The sequence below is a fragment of the Cygnus olor genome, chromosome 8, assembly GCF_009769625.2.
Source record: "Cygnus olor isolate bCygOlo1 chromosome 8, bCygOlo1.pri.v2, whole genome shotgun sequence".
In the NCBI taxonomy this organism is placed as follows: Eukaryota; Metazoa; Chordata; class Aves; order Anseriformes; family Anatidae; genus Cygnus; species Cygnus olor.
The window spans coordinates 32,973,866-32,990,148 of NC_049176.1; the positions used below are offsets into that span (position 1 = coordinate 32,973,866).

General features: G+C 38.2%; 1 protein-coding gene, 1 long non-coding RNA gene and 2 other non-coding genes across 6 annotated transcripts; 3 read left to right on the plus strand and 1 right to left on the minus strand.

The window, feature by feature from the left end:
• Positions 1-35: 35 nt before the first annotated feature.
• LOC121073636 lies at positions 36-4,075 on the minus strand. The gene is made up of 2 exons (XR_005821853.1): positions 991-4,075; positions 36-327 (listed from the first exon to the last, which is right to left on the minus strand). It is a non-coding gene; the product is annotated as an uncharacterized LOC121073636 (long non-coding RNA).
• A 134-nt stretch (positions 4,076-4,209) lies between these two features.
• On the plus strand, positions 4,210-15,933 carry RABGGTB (Rab geranylgeranyltransferase subunit beta). 3 transcript variants are annotated; one of them, XM_040564717.1, is made up of 9 exons: positions 4,210-4,340; positions 4,964-5,071; positions 6,105-6,302; positions 9,236-9,341; positions 10,721-10,773; positions 10,895-11,005; positions 11,352-11,477; positions 12,219-12,368; positions 14,975-15,933. In XM_040564717.1, exons 1-9 carry the CDS (start codon positions 4,338-4,340, stop codon positions 15,113-15,115), a joined length of 996 nt encoding a protein of 331 aa, XP_040420651.1. In that variant the 5' UTR covers positions 4,210-4,337; the 3' UTR covers positions 15,116-15,933. The 3 variants fall into 3 exon arrangements, with proteins under 3 accessions (XP_040420651.1, XP_040420653.1, XP_040420652.1); XM_040564719.1 differs by having other exon boundaries at positions 4,323-4,340; positions 6,082-6,302; XM_040564718.1 differs by lacking the exon at positions 4,210-4,340 and adding an exon at positions 4,591-4,726.
• LOC121074422 lies at positions 5,233-5,315 on the plus strand. The gene has a single exon (XR_005822323.1). It is a non-coding gene; the product is annotated as a small nucleolar RNA SNORD45 (small nucleolar RNA).
• Positions 7,315-7,399, plus strand: LOC121074421. The gene has a single exon (XR_005822322.1). It is a non-coding gene; the product is annotated as a small nucleolar RNA SNORD45 (small nucleolar RNA).
• Positions 15,934-16,283: the final 350 nt, after the last annotated feature.

The window sequence follows — 16,283 nt, forward strand, 5'->3', positions numbered from 1 at the left end:
AGATAATATGGAACTTTTGACTTTTTTTTTTTAATAGAACTTACGAGCAGAAAGAGTTTCAAGCTGCTGCTCATAAAATTGTTGTGGAGGACATTATTCCTGTTGCTGCACAATGTGACAAAACTGGAGAGATGAATCTATCATACAGTACAGGGAAAATAGATTTTTATCTTAATCAGAATAAAATTTAAAATGTTAACTGTGCTGAACTGGAAGGTAATTTTTCCTACTTCAGTATCCCCTCTCACTCATAAAATGGGCTTGGGAACTTGGTCTTATGAATTCACACACACCAGAAATCTGTGGTAAGTAAACATTCTTTTTAATCTGTAAAATAAAACAAAGAAAATGCATTAGATAAGATTTACATGGGTAATTACGGATTCTACATAAAATAGTTGCATACTAATAATCCAAATTTAATAATTAGGAAAGTTAACACATACAAGTGTTAGTAGGTGTGGATGTAATCAGGATGATTGCTAAATCATCATGATTTACCAATTTATGACCAGATTTTCTACCATGATTACAACTGCCTAATGTTCCCCTCGTGTGCTGCGTCAACTGATTAGGCAGAGAAATTGCAGGTCATATTTTGATCTAGTCTCTGACACAGACTGGAGCAATTTAAGAGTTTATTCAAGAAGGACAGTTTTCCTATTTAGATTAGGCACAGTACAGCAGTACTTTGGCACTGCTTAAATATATGAGTAACCATGGAAAAATGTTAAATGATTCTCTATTTTGCATTTATATTATCTGAAAAAGAAGTTGGGGAACTGTCTGTAGGAGACCATTTTTTTTTCAAGACTCATCAGAGGGTATATCTTCTATCAAAAATTAAATTAACAAGGTTAAGGAGCAAAGAGACAAAAGGAGCAATTGTGAAGATCACATTTATTCAGCCACAAATTCTAGGGAAACATAAGGGTGAAATAGCTGGACTACTGCAGTGCAGAATCATTCGGTTATTAAATGAAAACTTACAAGAGGCAAGTTGGATGCCATTTCTTTAAAAGGTCTCCAAGAGAGATCTGGAAAAAATATGTACTAGTAAGCCTGATAAACCATGTAAATTAAGTGCAAGTAAGAAGTACAGAAATAGTGGACACAGATAAATGCGATGTGCTAGAGAAGGGTTTCTGTCAAAGGAAGTCATACCTCATAAAATAATTGGAGTTTGCTGAGGCAGCTAATAGATGTGTGAACAAGGGATGCTTGGTTGATAGAGAATGCTTGATAGAGAATGCTTGAACTTCCAAAGTGAATTTGAAAAATCATCAGGTTTTGTAGGGAAAAGTAAGCAGCATGGCTTTGCTCTGTCTTTGCTATTTGGAATATCTACAAATAATCTGGAAAAGGAGGTCAACAGTGAAGTGATAGAGTTTACTGATAATACTAAGTTATTCAGTGTAGGAAAGATGAGGCTGGTGCAAAGAACTGCAGGAGAAGGTTGTGAGACTGAGTGACTATTAAAATGGCAAATGAAATTTGAAATGAGAAAAGTGATGCACGTTAGAAGGGAAAGAACCCCCAAAATAATCTTTAAGGTCCCTTCCAACCCAAAGCATTCTGTGATTTTGTGCTGTGGTAGCTCAGGAGCCTTTGTAACTATTTCTCTGCTTCCAAAGGAAATTCTTACAAGTAGTCAAAAAAATTCAAGTGGTACATTTTTACCATTTTGTGCAACTTGTCCCATATTAATCTCACATTAGCCATGGAACTGTGAAATTTTGAAATTATCTGTTACTATTGTCAGAAAACTTTATTTAAAAAGTTTGCATGGGAATGTCTTATTAAACAAAATGCACAATCAAAAGGTTATGGGGGAATGTGTTTTTCATAATTATTCTGTGTAAATCACTAATATGTTTTACTTTAAACCCATTTTAGTAAATGAAATATTCCCACTGTAGGTGGTCTTGGCTGTAGCAGATTTGAAGTGTGCCTTATTATGGGAAGAGTTAGCTTATGGATGTACAAGGGTTCAAACTGCCATTGAAGCAAATTCCCTAGGAGAAAGTTCAACTTCTTCTTACCTCCTTTAAGCTAGAGTCTGTGCACTTAAAAAAGATGAATTAATGGTCTAAATATTTTATTTCACCAAATACAAGTAATCATTGCAGGAAATGAGCAGCAGCAGAAAGAACTTACGAAGAATGACAGAGGAACCAATAATGTGTGCAAGTATAACTGCTACGTTGTAGAATGTTCCTAAACTAACCTTTTTTTTTTTTTTAAACACTGATATCTACTCACAGCTTAGCCCATTTCGGTTTGTAAATAAACAGTAACATTTGTAGAAAATCAAGGAATATTTAATCAGATACATTCAGTAAGCAAATAGTAAATAGTACCTGGAAAACCATCCTAATTCACTCACCAAAAATTAATACTTTTTATTTCCCTTTCAAGCGGAGGTGTAGGAGTTTAAGAGAAATACAAGGTTTGTATAAGCAGAACTTCAACTCAGATGAGAATTAAACCGTATTTGTAAATGTTACAGAAGAAAACATTCTTTAACAGTGAGGGTGGTTAAACACTGGCAGAAGTTGCCCGGAAGGGTTGTGGAATCTCCACCTGTGGAAATACTCAAAACTCAACTAGACGTGGTCCTGCTCTAGGTGACCCTGCTTAAGCAAGCAGGAGGGCTGCAATAGATGATCTCCAGAAGTGCCTTCAGACCCCAATAGTTCTGTCAATTCATTTACAATTTCTTACCAAAATGTTCTTGCTTCAGTGTGGTCTTTCATCCATTACCTGAATTTAGTGCTGCATGATACAATTGCTGTCCACAGGTATGAGTTTTGCATTGCTTATTTCTCAGGTAGGTTTCCTGGGAAATTAGTTCTTTAAATAATTTTTAAGCATTATAACTCAGCATCTTATTTACCACAGGAAGATTAACAATGTAGCATCCTGGTTAAGTATTTGCCACACTTTGAAAAATACTTTATTTTTGACTGTTCTATGCATGTCAGCGTTATACATAATTTTTCTTGGATGGTCTCAAAATGGTGTTCCAGCCCGATATGGTTCTGTCTCTCACGTGTGCCTGAGTCAAATCAATCATAGAATGGCTCAGGTTGGAAGGAACCCTAAAGAACATCTAATTCCAACCCCCCTGCCATAGGCAGGGATGCAACCTACTAGATCAGGTTGCTCAGGCTGCTCATCCAATTTGGTCTTGAACACCTCCAGGGATGGGGTATCCACAACCTATTTGGGCAACCTGTGCCAGTGCCTCACCACTCTCTGAGGGAAAAATTTTCTCTTAACCTCTAATCTAAATCTCCCGTCTTTTAGTTTAAAACCATTCCCCCTTGTCTTGTCATTATCTGATTGAGTAAAAAGTTGCTGTCCATCTTTTTTATAAGACTCCTTCAAGGACTGAAAAGCTGCAATAAGGTCACCCCGGAGCCCTCTCTTCTTCAGGCAGAACAGCCCCAGCTCTCTCAGCCCTTCTTCATAGAAGAGGGCTCCAGCCCTCTGATCATCTTTGTGGCCCTCCTCTGGCCCCATTCTAACAGCTCCGCATCTTTCTTGTGCTGGGGGCCCCAGACCTGGATGCAGCACTCCAAGTGAGGCCTCACAACATAAGAGTAGAGGGGGACAATCACCTCCCTCGACCTGCTGTCCACTCCTCTTTTGGTGCAGTTTTAATTAACAGCATGGTCATACCGGTTTTAATTAGGAAGCAAAGGGTTTTTTGTTTGTTTGTTTTTTGAATGAATGAACGTTTTCTATACCTGTCCCGTGATAATCCAATTGTCGCATTTGCTTTTCCGTAGAACCGAGGTACCAGATGGAAACCGAAGTTATTTCTAAATACTTGCTGTGTTTACCTCGACGAAAGAAAGTGCACGATTGGAATTACCACGCCGTAGATTTACGCCCAGCGTTGCTTTAAGATAATCTTTGTTTGCGGCGAGCCCGAACGCCACCGCCTAGATGCCAAAGCTAGCTGCCTCAGCCGATCTCAGCGAGAGCCGGCCTCGGCCTCAGCACCAAGCGACAGCCCCGCCCCACCCCGCCCCGCCCGCCGGCCGGACGCGGGTCCTCGCCGCAGCCCTCCTGCCCGCCACAGGGACGGGAACGGCCGCCGGCCGCCGGGAGCGGCCGCGCTAGGCTAGGGCAGCTGAGGGTCGCCGTGCCTCCGGCCCCACAGGCGGCGGCGCCCTGCCGTACCCCTGGCGCGGCCTCGGCCCGGGCGAGCGGGGCCGCTGGCGCACGGCCCGGCCGGCAGCGCGAGGGCAGCTACAGCGGGGCCTTGCCGGGCCCTATTTGATGCCCCTCCCCGCGGCACAGCGCCCTTTCCGGTGCGGGCGGCGAGCATGGTGGGTGTAGGGCTCGGCGCGGCGGCGAGCGGGCCCGGGTCGAGGGTGGCGGTGCCCTTGGGGTGGCGCGCGCGGGTTTCTGGCGGGGCCTCCGCTCGGCGGGCCGCGGGGCCGGCGCGGCCGAGTGGCCTTGCGGGCCTCGGGGCCAGCGCTGTTGGCACTCGCCGCTCCGAGTCCGGGGGCGTTGCGGGCCGGCGAGCGCGCCTGGCGCCTGCCCGAGGCGGGCCCGGCGATGACCGGACGCCGAGCGCGGCAGGGCTGCCCTGGGCGGCGGCCCGGCGCTGAGGGGTCTCGGGGTCTGCGTCGGGCCTGAGAATTGCGTTCGGGCCGCGGCGCCCTTCCGGCGCGTGGTGAAGGGCTCGTTTTGCTCGTTGAATTTATCACTGGTAAACTGCCTGCTTTTCTTAGCGTTATTGAAAAAAGTCTGTTAGCTCCCTTCTTCTGGGAAGGAATTAGCCAGACGGAAAAGTGACAGAAGTGAGATGGAATCAACCCCATGTTTAGAGTACACAAAGAAATATTTATTTCTGCTACCAGTTGACTAAGCTATACCTAAACGTCAAGAGATGCTATAAGTTCTTGAACTGACAATACATCTGACGTTTTGTTGGTACTTTCTAAAGGGGACACCGCAGAAGGATGTTGTAATAAAACCTGATGCCCCGAGCACGTTACTTTGGGAGAAACATGCAGACTACATAGCTTCGTATGGGACAAAGAAAGATGATTATGTAGGTACCAATTTGTTTTAGCACGGTTGTGGTTTTATTAACAGTAGTAATCAGCTTTATTTACTTGTTTTGAGTATGGATTAAATGTGCATTGATGTGCTAATTGTTTATTGTCCTGCAATCCAAAGTATAAAGGGAAAAACATTTTATTAATTTTCCTAGGTCTGTGATGAGTTTTGGCATGTATTATCTGAGCACAAATTTGAAGATTATCAATTTAGCTCTAGAATTACTCTGAGACCTTGGAAATGTACTACTTGTTGCTCCTTCTTCCATTAGAATGCATGAGGAGTATATGTATATCTACATGTGTCTGCTTCATAGGACAATGTACTGAGTCTTACCACAGCACAGCTTTGTGCTTACTGGGCTTGATAAACACTTCAACTAGCATCAATTTTGTAGGTGTAGGTCATTGGATGCAACCCGCAGCAGTTGGATTCCATTTTGTGAAAAATGTCAATAACTGTATGTGTCTGGGAGGAAGAAAGATTACAATTATCTTTACTGTCCACAAAATACCTGAACATGGTTGTTCCTGTAGTTAAACACGCCAGCTAAAAGAACTGCACGAAAAAAATAATGCTTACAGGTAGTATAGGTGATATAACCAATGTTTAGGTAAAAAAAAATCAGTTTTTAGTGAAACTTCAGGTTGTGGCACTTGTCAGGGAGTTTCATTAAATGATAGAATCACTATTTTTGAGACTTGTTGGGTGGTGACTTGAATGGTAGCATGGATGCCAAGATAATAACGGATGATCTGAAGTGAACTGGTGGCTTACTACTTGCATGTGTTTAACTTGGCATTTAGCTTGATGGCCCTAAACTAGAAAATACAGGGAAGGAGGAGAATGAAGTATATGCACAAACGTACGTAATATACAGAGTATGGGGGCTTAATACATACAAAGTTTTTTATGGGATGGAAAATGTTTGGCATATTATAAACTGTAAATGTTAAATGTATTTTCATTGCTCTATTTTGATGATGTACTTATCTGATGAAGAACTAAAATAAAGCACTTCTTAGGAGTACTGTATGTCGGAGTATTTGAGGATGAGTGGTGTTTACTGGGGGCTGACAGCCATGGATCTCATGGGACAGCTGCACCGAATGAACAAAGAAGAAATTCTGCATTTCATCAAATCTTGTCAACATGAATGTGGTGGAATAAGTGCCAGCATAGGTCATGATCCTCACCTTCTGTATACCCTGAGTGCTGTCCAGGTAAAAGTAACAGGGTAACTGTACAAACAACCATTTGTAATTAATGATTTTGATGATTGCGGATTTAGGAGCCAGGTACTATTGGATATTAATGGCAAAAACTATTTCAGTACCTTACTTAAAAAAAAAAAAAGTCTAATGGACAAAATTTTAGGATTTAGCTGTGTCACTTCTATAAAAAAATTGTCAGATTTGATGATGTTGTGATGGTAATGTTCATTTACTGGTGACTTTGCGTTCTTGAAAAATTTTGTAACAGTCATCTTGAAATATTTCTTAGCTATAAGTTTTGCTGAAATTCTGTATATAATTAATTTTGGAATTTATAAGATCTTATTAGAGTATATTGAGGTGTGAAAGATGTGTATGGCCGGAGTAATTATACATATATATATGCATGCACAAAAGCTTGTTTCTTACTTTTGTGTGTATACATATATATACATGTATAATACTTATGTACAGTTGCTACATGTTACAACATAATTATGTAATATTACACAAATATGTGGTTTACATAAAGGTGTATAACTAGCATGTTTACATTTTAGTGTTATGCAAATGACACGTTATAGTTGCCGGTTCTCACTGTGTTCCTTCAAATCTGCTTTTTTTCTGTATAGCTAAAAAGTCATAGCAGTCTGCTACACATTTTGTTTGACGCATGCTCCTTCCCTGAGGAAGAAAAAAATATTACTGTCAATCTTTTTTCACCATAGCAGTCTCCATTGTAGACTTAATTTCTCACCATCTAGTCTTTTTTCCTTCTTATGCAAGCTGCGGTGGAAAATAGTACGTAGAGGTTCAAAAGCTTTTAAATAATTGCTGGTTTGCTTGTGCAATATATCTCTAGTCCAGTCTCAGGGAAGAAATATTTATATAGTGTTACAAATAAGTTAACACTATTTTCCTGATTTACATTATTAAAACATCCTGTTTTAAGAAGAAAATGTTTTGGGTTCTATGGTGTTTGATTTGAAACCCCTAGGTAGAACAGAAAAATGTGTTCTTGGGTCAGTGATGATTGTTGGCATGTATTATCTGATATAAAGTTGATGTTCATCACCACTTCAGCTCTAGAATTACTCTGAGACCCAGGAAACTAGAGTTTCTTTAGGCTACGGCCTTTGAGCTCTTCCAAACTCTCCAATCAAATTCCTTTCACAAAGCCTAATAAAATAGGGCTAATAGGGCTACTAACGTGGTGGAGGGCCTGGAGGGGAAGATGTATGAGGAGTGGCTGAGGTCACTTGGCCTGTTCAGCCTGGAAAAGAGGAGGCTGAGGGGAGACCTCATCAAGGTCCACAGCTTCCTCACAAGGGGGAGTAGAGGGACAGGTGCTGATCTATTCTCTTTAGTCACCAGTGATAGGACCCAAGGGAATGGTGTCAAGCTGAGGCAGGGGAGGTTCAGGCTGGATATCAGGAAGAGGCTCTTCACTGAGAAGGTTTTCGCACACTGGAATGGCCTCCCCAGGGATGTAGTCAAGGCACCAAGCCTGTTGGAGTTTAAGAAGCGTTTGGACTGTGCTCTTAGTCATGTGGTCTGAATTTTTATGTAGACCTGTGTGGTGCCAGGAGTTGGACTCGATGATCCTTGTGGGTCCCTTCCAACTTGGGATATTCTATGATTCTATGAAAATATATGGAGAAGGGGGTACATTTTGAGGTTGCTTACATTTGTGTTAGAGAAGTATAGTTCTTAGATTAATACCTGATATTACTAGGAGGTATTTTGATAGTAATGTACCTCTAGACATGGAGAGTTGAAAATTGCAAATGCCTGGTTTAAAGTTTTTACACATAACCAGCGTGTCGCAACGAGCACGCGTATTCTCAATTCACAAACACTGTTTAGTGCCATGTACACATCCAGAATGTTTAAAGGGTCACACCATGTCTTCCTTTGATCACAATTAATGGTAATGTGCTCAGATTTCCTTTTGAGGGAGCATGCTAGGGTATTAGATTTTTCTGATGGAGTTGCATGGTGTTTTGTGTTTTTCTGCATTTCCATAATTATTTTTAAATTAAATAGTAGCTAGCAATTGGAAGACTCCAGCTAAGTCTAGGTATTCATAGTTGTTGGTATTTTTTGGGATTGACATAGTGTTTGTTAGTTTCAATTGTTCTTCCTACTTCTAATTGTTCTTTCTGTTATGCTATTTATAATAAATTCTTAATTACTCTTCACAAATTATGCAAGTTGTGAGTAAAAACGTGCAGCCATCTGGGGCTCAAAAGCAATATTGTTGCTTCCAGATGACATTCTGTAATAGGGGTCTACTGGCTCAAATCAATGCTAGCTCAGAGATCTTTGTATTCCCTAGTATGACCTTTATTTTTCCTTCAGAATATATTCATTGTGCAGTTTGTGTCTATTCATATTGTTCATATTTTTTATTGAATTGTTACAATTTGCTATTATATTTAAGATTTGAATGTAAGACTTTTTTTAAAAAAGACGACAAAACCAAGCTAACTATTTGAAGCTAATCTCTGCTAGCAGGCTTTGGCTGTAAGTGATATTACTGGCTGTTTAAATTGCATGTATACAAATAGCAGCATTGCACAAACTGCATGTTTAGAAGTCTAGGGTGTTATCCCATCACAGATTTCACCTATAATCAAATAAATCTGCTGTCTTACTTAATGCTAACAAAAATAAATAAACCTGGTTATGCTTTAAAAGGGTGAGCTGGGAGTTAGAAAGTTACAAAGCTTGGAGTTCAGCTTGAATTGTCTATATTTTCATTTCAGAAGTTTTTCGCTAGTGATAGATGAACTGCAGAGAATCAAATCTAATTTTAATAAATCTTAGCAAATACTATTCATAATCAGTTAAAGTCTCTTACAAGTCCAGAAACTGTTTTTTATAAACGAGTTTGAAAAACCTTTGCTTCTCTTTGATTTTTACTGTGGCTTTCTTTCCAGATTCTTATCTTATATGATAGTCTCCATGTTGTTGATGTAAATAAAATTGTTGAATATATACAGAACCTGCAAAAAGAAGACGGATCATTTGCTGGAGACAAATGGGGTAATTTTTAGATCTTTAAAATTAAGCAACTAGGTTGACATGTGTAAGTCTATGAACTTAAGTGTCCTTGGATGGTGTTTTTGCTTGAACACTTGCTTCCTGAGTTATGAAAGAGGAGGTTTTGTGAAAAATGAAGTCTTGTTTTACTCATTTCTGAAGGATTCTACGCGTGAGTTTCATTACTATTTTTAAAAATAAATTGTCTAGCTGTTAAAGTAGAAAACCTTTGGGCACTTCTATCTGACAGTACTTGCATACATCAGATACACCGTTCCCTAAGGAATATTTTACGCTTGCTATTTCATAACTCACTGTTATGACCTTTAACTGTGCAGGCTACATTTTTCACTACATGGGAATGAGGAAAAAAGCCTGCTTTTGTTCTCATCAACTTCTGTTAATAGTGATTCTTGTTTCTGCACATAAGTTACTTATGAACAAAGCTGGTAACTTTTAAGCCGTAGCATAATCATTTAGTCACTTTAAAAAATACTTATCCCCATGGAAAGCTTAAGTTGTAATAGTCGGTTGCTTATCATTTGTTACTGTTCTAGTAAAATTCATCAGTTAATATCACAGTAGTATATCTGTGCTACTGTAAAGTTAGCTGTTATGCTCTGTGTTAAAACCAGTTGTAGTTTGCTGCCTCCTTCTGGTTAAAGTACTGAATCAAATTTGGTGAATGCACAGTGGGTTTGTTCGTAAAATGCAGTTACAATTGAAGAAGTGTGATACCTGATGTAGTACAGAACAGTGTGGATTCATTTTATTAGTTTGTAGATTTCTTAAGGAGGAAACTCCTGTATCAGTTTGACCAAAAAAAAAAAAGTGTTTGTAAAGCATTTGTTAAATGTTTGTGCCTGGATTACGTTTTAAGTATTAGCTTAAAATACTAATTTTCCACTGTGTGTTTTAGGAGAGTTATATTATTACGGACTTTCTCAGCAATAGGTGTGTCTTTTTGGTTTTACTTCCAGGTGTAAGTATGTTAAAGAAAACTTGATATTCTAGTCACTTTTGATCTAATAACAAAAATAGTGCCTACTTACGCATAAGGATCAGAGAGCATGAAATGTTGAAGGCAGATCAAGAGTTGTCCTATTTTTTCTTGTTTTTTTTTTTTGAATCCATTGCTCTGCCATTATCCAGTAGGGCAGCAGAGAGTTTGTTTGCGGTTAGTGCAGTAAACAGATCATTTGACTTGTAATATGCACTTTGTAAATTGAGGAAATAATCATGGGTTGTAAAAGGAAGGAGTATGGAGACATTTTGGTTGATCTGTGTTGCTGTTTGCACATTTGTTCCATATTTTCAGTGGTGATTTTAAAAGTACTGTTGTTAGTCATAAAAATAACTCATTCTGAACTTCTGTATTTTAGGAGAAATAGATACAAGGTTCTCCTTCTGTGCTGCAGCAACTCTTGCACTTCTGGTAAGTCCTAAATCGTCACATGAACAAGTACAATGTTTTATTATTGGTGTATAGCTGAAGCTTCTGCTGTTGATCAGTCTGGCTGAACATACAATGTATTAGTCGCCTTTGTGACTTGCAGGGAAAACTGGATACTATTGACGTGGGGAAAGCAGTAGAATTTGTTTTGTCCTGTATGAACTTCGATGGAGGATTTGGCTGTAGACCGGGTTCTGAGTCACATGCGGGACAGGTGAGTTATTTTACATGAAAGTGTTTTAAATTAGTAAGCATCACATAGTACCTGTTTGTTTTTTGACATCTATCATTTTTTATTGATGCCCACTGATGAACCTTTGTTTCCCAAATGTCCATTTCTAATCCCTTAGTTAAATTAAATGAACAAATAGGTAGGTAGATATGAGAAGCTAGGTTTTCTTTAATGGAAAAATAGAACTTTTCTAAAAGGTGAAATGTGCTTATTTTATGTCATGTTTGTATCACATTTGCAGGACTATATTCTTCGAGATCTTCCTGCATTTAGTCTGTTTAAGTGTTCAGTTTTTAAATATACAAAACACTTATGTCTGTAATTTTAGATCTATTGTTGCACAGGATTTTTGGCTATTACGGACCAGTTGCATCAAATAAATGCTGACTTGTTGGGTTGGTGGCTTTGTGAACGTCAGTTACCTTCTGGAGGTCTCAACGGACGACCAGAGAAGGTATTAGGTGGCTTCTTCTGTTTGTTCAAAGCTTAATTGAGAGTATTTTTCTAAAGCTGATGGCTTTATGGGAAATGTTATGACTTTTTATGAAATGCTTTGTAAACTCCTCAAAGGATTCAATCCTTCATTTTGATTCTCCATTTTGTCAGTAGCACTTTTGCGCTCCTTTGTTATTTATAGTTTAGGAGCCTCAGTTTAGGAAAGTATGCACTAAAGTATGTCTTGCTGACCACTGCAACCAGTGTCCTATTAAATCAGGGTTTGGGTATTTTATGACCCTGGGAGTGATCCCTTCTGTAGGATTTGTACAAAAATCAGTGCTTTACTGGATGTTAGTCCTGGGTATAATTTGTTTCCTATCACAGTAAGAAATTGGTGTAACCTCGAATAATCTCCACTGGCAAAGAGATAACACCCCCACCCCCCCAAAAAAAAAAAAAGGTTGATAGGAAGCTTGTTCTTACTTATGAAAAAGATGCTGTAGATTTTTAGCCTTTCCCACACAAGGTGAAGACTGTTTCACAATCACATTCTTGTGCTTTCTTGGAAAGGCAAAGAGGTTATGTAAAAAGACTGCATTGAGTAGCTTGCTTCTCATACACCCAAAGAAATTCTTAAGTGTTGTTTCTATACAATGTGGTTATGATAGCACAGCTAGGAGTTTGCAGAATCACCCAAAAAAAAAGGCAACATCAAGTTTAAAACAAAATTGAATAATACTCTTTCTCTGTTTGTCAGTTACCTGATGTATGCTATTCATGGTGGGTTCTAGCATCTCTGAAGATGATTGGTAGGCTACATTGGATTGACAGAGAGAAACTGCGCTGCTTTATTTTGGCTTGCCAGGATGAGGAGACTGGAGGATTTGCTGACAGACCAGGAGATATGGTAAATAATCCTCAATTAAATAAAGTTTACTTAATAGAAATTTTAAACTTAAAAATTATGTTTCATGTTTGAATGTAACTTGTGATCCAGATGTGAGCATTTTGCAGAGCTGCAGCAAATGCTGCAGTTGGGAAAGAATAAAGTAGAGTTGCTTTAGAAGGCTTATATATTTGTATAATAATATTCAATTCACATTATTAATTAATTTATTTATAAATATTAATATTAATAACATTAATATTAATTTATGTATCTATATTTATTTATTATTTATAATAATATTTTTATATTGCACTTGCTCTGGAGTATCGCTCGCTGAAGTCAGCTGCTGTTCCCATAGCATATACCACACTGTCTCACAAAACCACTTAGAAGATCTTGCTAAAAATACTGACTTCTGTTTTTTTTAAACAATTTGCAAGCATCTAGAGACCACAAGTTAAGTAGTCTTCAGATCTCTTGGTGCTTTTGCCTGATCCATGTAAGTCAATGCTCAGAATCCCTAAATGCCACCAAATAAATCTTCTCACTGGCATTGCTCTGAGGGAGGAAGAAACTTTGATAACATTACGAAGAGGCTGCTGGTATGGATTTTTTCCTTTTCTCTGACCCAGTACTCTCTCCTGAAAGAGCAATTCTGTTTTCTATGGTTTCAAGTAATTGTGATTGTATAGGTAAAATGGCAAATAGAGACCATATCTTCAAAGGGTCAAATAAAATTTATTATGAGATTGTAGTGCAACTACTCTAGAACGCTTGGCTGCTTATTTGTAAAAGGTCGGGGGAAATCTTAGCTATTTTTATTACAGCTGTCAATGTCTTTCCTCCACAAATGCATTAACATGGTTAACAGTTGGACTTGATGATCTTAGAGGTCTTTTTCAACCTAAATGATTCTGACTCTAAGAACTGGAGTAGCTTTCTGTTTCTTTGTGAGCTGATACACCCTTCCCACTTGGAGGAGAGAGAAATCTCTTAACTCTGGTGTGTCATTTGGAAAATGTTTTGGTATTGTTAACATCGAAAGGTTTTTGTATGTATAAGGAACTTGCAGAAAGACTCTTCAGAATGCTCAAAGAAAAGCTTGGTACTTAGTCTTAATGCTTTTGTGACTGAGATTAAACTTATTTCTGATGTGCTAAAAGAACAAATTTGCAGAGCCTTTCTTCTGTATCTAGTGCTGTCACATTTGGTTTTTTTTGGGTGTTATATTATCAGCCTTTTTTATTATTTTTACCAGTCTTTTTTTACCATATCTCGTTGAAATACGGGCACTTCCATAAAAATGTCAATGTGTACAGGTTTTGGCATTGCCCCTGGAGGAATTAATTCCTGACAGATCCTTTTTTTTTTTTAAATTAGTTCTAGATCGTAGCCTTGTAGTTTAACATTATGATTGTATTTCAGATTTTGAACCACTCGTCATCTTAAGTTCCAAGCAACCAGTTCTTGGTAACTTAATTTAGTGGTTGTACTTAACTAGCTCTTATTATAATTCAGCAGGTTATCCTGTTTGTATTTTGCTTTAAAAAATCCAGAAAGGAGCAGAGGATGACAGCAGTAGCTATACTTCCTAAGAATACAGTCTGTTCATAAATAGGTTGAATTTGTCATTTAATTTGCAAACTTATCGGTTGGAAATACAGGCCCTTCTGGGCCTGCCCATCTGTACAAGGCAAGTCTCTCACCTGTCCTCAAGTGTACTTGATTATTATTTTATGTACTTTTTTTTCCTAGCCCTTCTATAATTTTGGGAAGAAACAAATAAGCATATATGTCTATGTGCTTTGGCCATACCTGTAATGTGGTTGCAAAACAACTGAGGAACAAGGCTTGTTATGCTAGTATAGTTTCAACCTTTTAGGCTGTGATGCAGTTGGGGCTCACATATGTGGCTGTAACATGATAACCTTGCTCAGTTTACTGCAGCGTAGAACCTTTGCAAGAAGATCTAGAAGTTCCACTAATACAAACAGAATGTATGGTGCACCATATATCACAGGTAATTTTGGATTTGATTTCATAGAATGGCCAATTAACTCCACTGGCAGGATGCTTATGCCATGAGACTGAATAGTCTGCTGCAGTTATGTGATGATTTATGCTTTTGGGGAAACTTCATACAGTGAGGGAGTACTTTGATATCAAATAACTGGTGCACTCTTTTTTTTCCTTCCTTGTGTTTTTTCTTTTCACTTTTATAGCATAGTAGGTTGCTGCTCTCAAGATTTTTATAGCACAGCTCTTTATTCAGAGATCATTAAACAACATTATACTGTTGCTGAAGACCAAATGGGGAATTTATGGAAGTGATACTTGTAGATGACTGTATTTGCCTATTAAATTTTTTTTGTATTTGCTTCTGCTATCCTGTTGTTAATGGAGACATATCTGCCTCTCTGGGTAGATCATACTATCTTAACTGCATGCTGTGGGAGTTTTGCTGGTGTATGTTGGTGGGCAATACAAGTGACAGTTTGCAGCTGTAGTGTTGTCTTCCACCATGCAGGCTTACAGTTCTCTTGCTAACAAACAGAAGCTTCATCCCATACAAATGAAAAAAAAGTTTTTTTGGAAATGGACACAAACTTTCTTTCTTCTCCCAGGTGGATCCATTTCATACTTTATTTGGAATTGCTGGACTATCCTTACTAGGAGAAGAACAAATTAAGGCTGTCAATCCTGTCTTCTGTATGCCAGAAGATGTCCTACGAAGAATAAATGTACAGCCTGAGCTTGTGAGCTAAGCCTTACAGAGACAGAAGGTTGATGCCCTGTTGTTTTGGTTTTACTGATTGGAAGTCATCTCTGAAGCTTGTTAGCATATTCTTCTTTGAGATGTGTTTACATTACTATAGTAAAGCAGTAGCTTTACTGTGAGCTTTGTCACTTTGTAAACTGTATCAGAACAGGCTTGTTCTAATAATCTGAGTGTAACATGTTCTTTGGTTGTATATAAGGTGTAGAAACCTTTCTAATCTTTATTTAAATATATGGGCCTTGGGAGTTTTTATTTGAATAATCAAGTCAAAGCAATAGTTTGGTTTTAATTTCTTCTGTTCCTGCAATATCAACCATGGTAGTATCTGTCTTTTACGTAAGCATATTTTGATGGTGGATCACACAAAGCACTTTAAATGAATATGGGGAAAACCCCTTCTTAAGCCATGTACGTAATGCCACACGTGTGTATTTAATTCTGCCTGTTAATGTTTGCTTTTACTTTTATATACTGAGATGCAAGCTTTTACTTCTGATAGTAATTGATACCACTGAAAACAACAAAAAAGTTCTATTAAATAAAAACATTATCAGTTATTGATAGATGAAGTCCCTTTAGGCAAAATTTCACCGATAGTTGAAATGGAAGATACCTTGAGTGTACATATATTGAAAATTGCTAACATTAATCATTCTAGGGAAAGTCTTTAGAGGACAGTGACTTGCAGCTGAATATAATGCTGTTCCTAAATTTGTTGCTGTTGGATTAAAATTCTGCTTTTGTAGATTTTGAAACAACACTTTATTATGGTGTAATTGAGAATAAAATTAGCCATGGGAAATATTTCTCTGAAGGATGAAGTCCTTTTTGTCTTTGCAGAAACCTGTTACTTTACATCTACCACACATGACTGAGACTGAATGGTATTCTGGTACACTGTAAAAGGTAGTGTAGGAGAAGTCTTTGATAATCTCTGTCTATGTGCTTAAGGGAGGTCTAAAGCTGGTTCAACAGTTTTAAAACCAAGTGATTTAGTTTTATCCAGCCTATTCACGTTAGTAGAGAGTAAGACAGAACAGAAATAGACAATAACTTTTTGGTAGACCTCTACTTGTATGGAAAATCAAAGAGAATGAGTGTAAATGTTCACATATGATTTTTTCTAAACCTTTTTCTCCAAAATCTTTTAGATG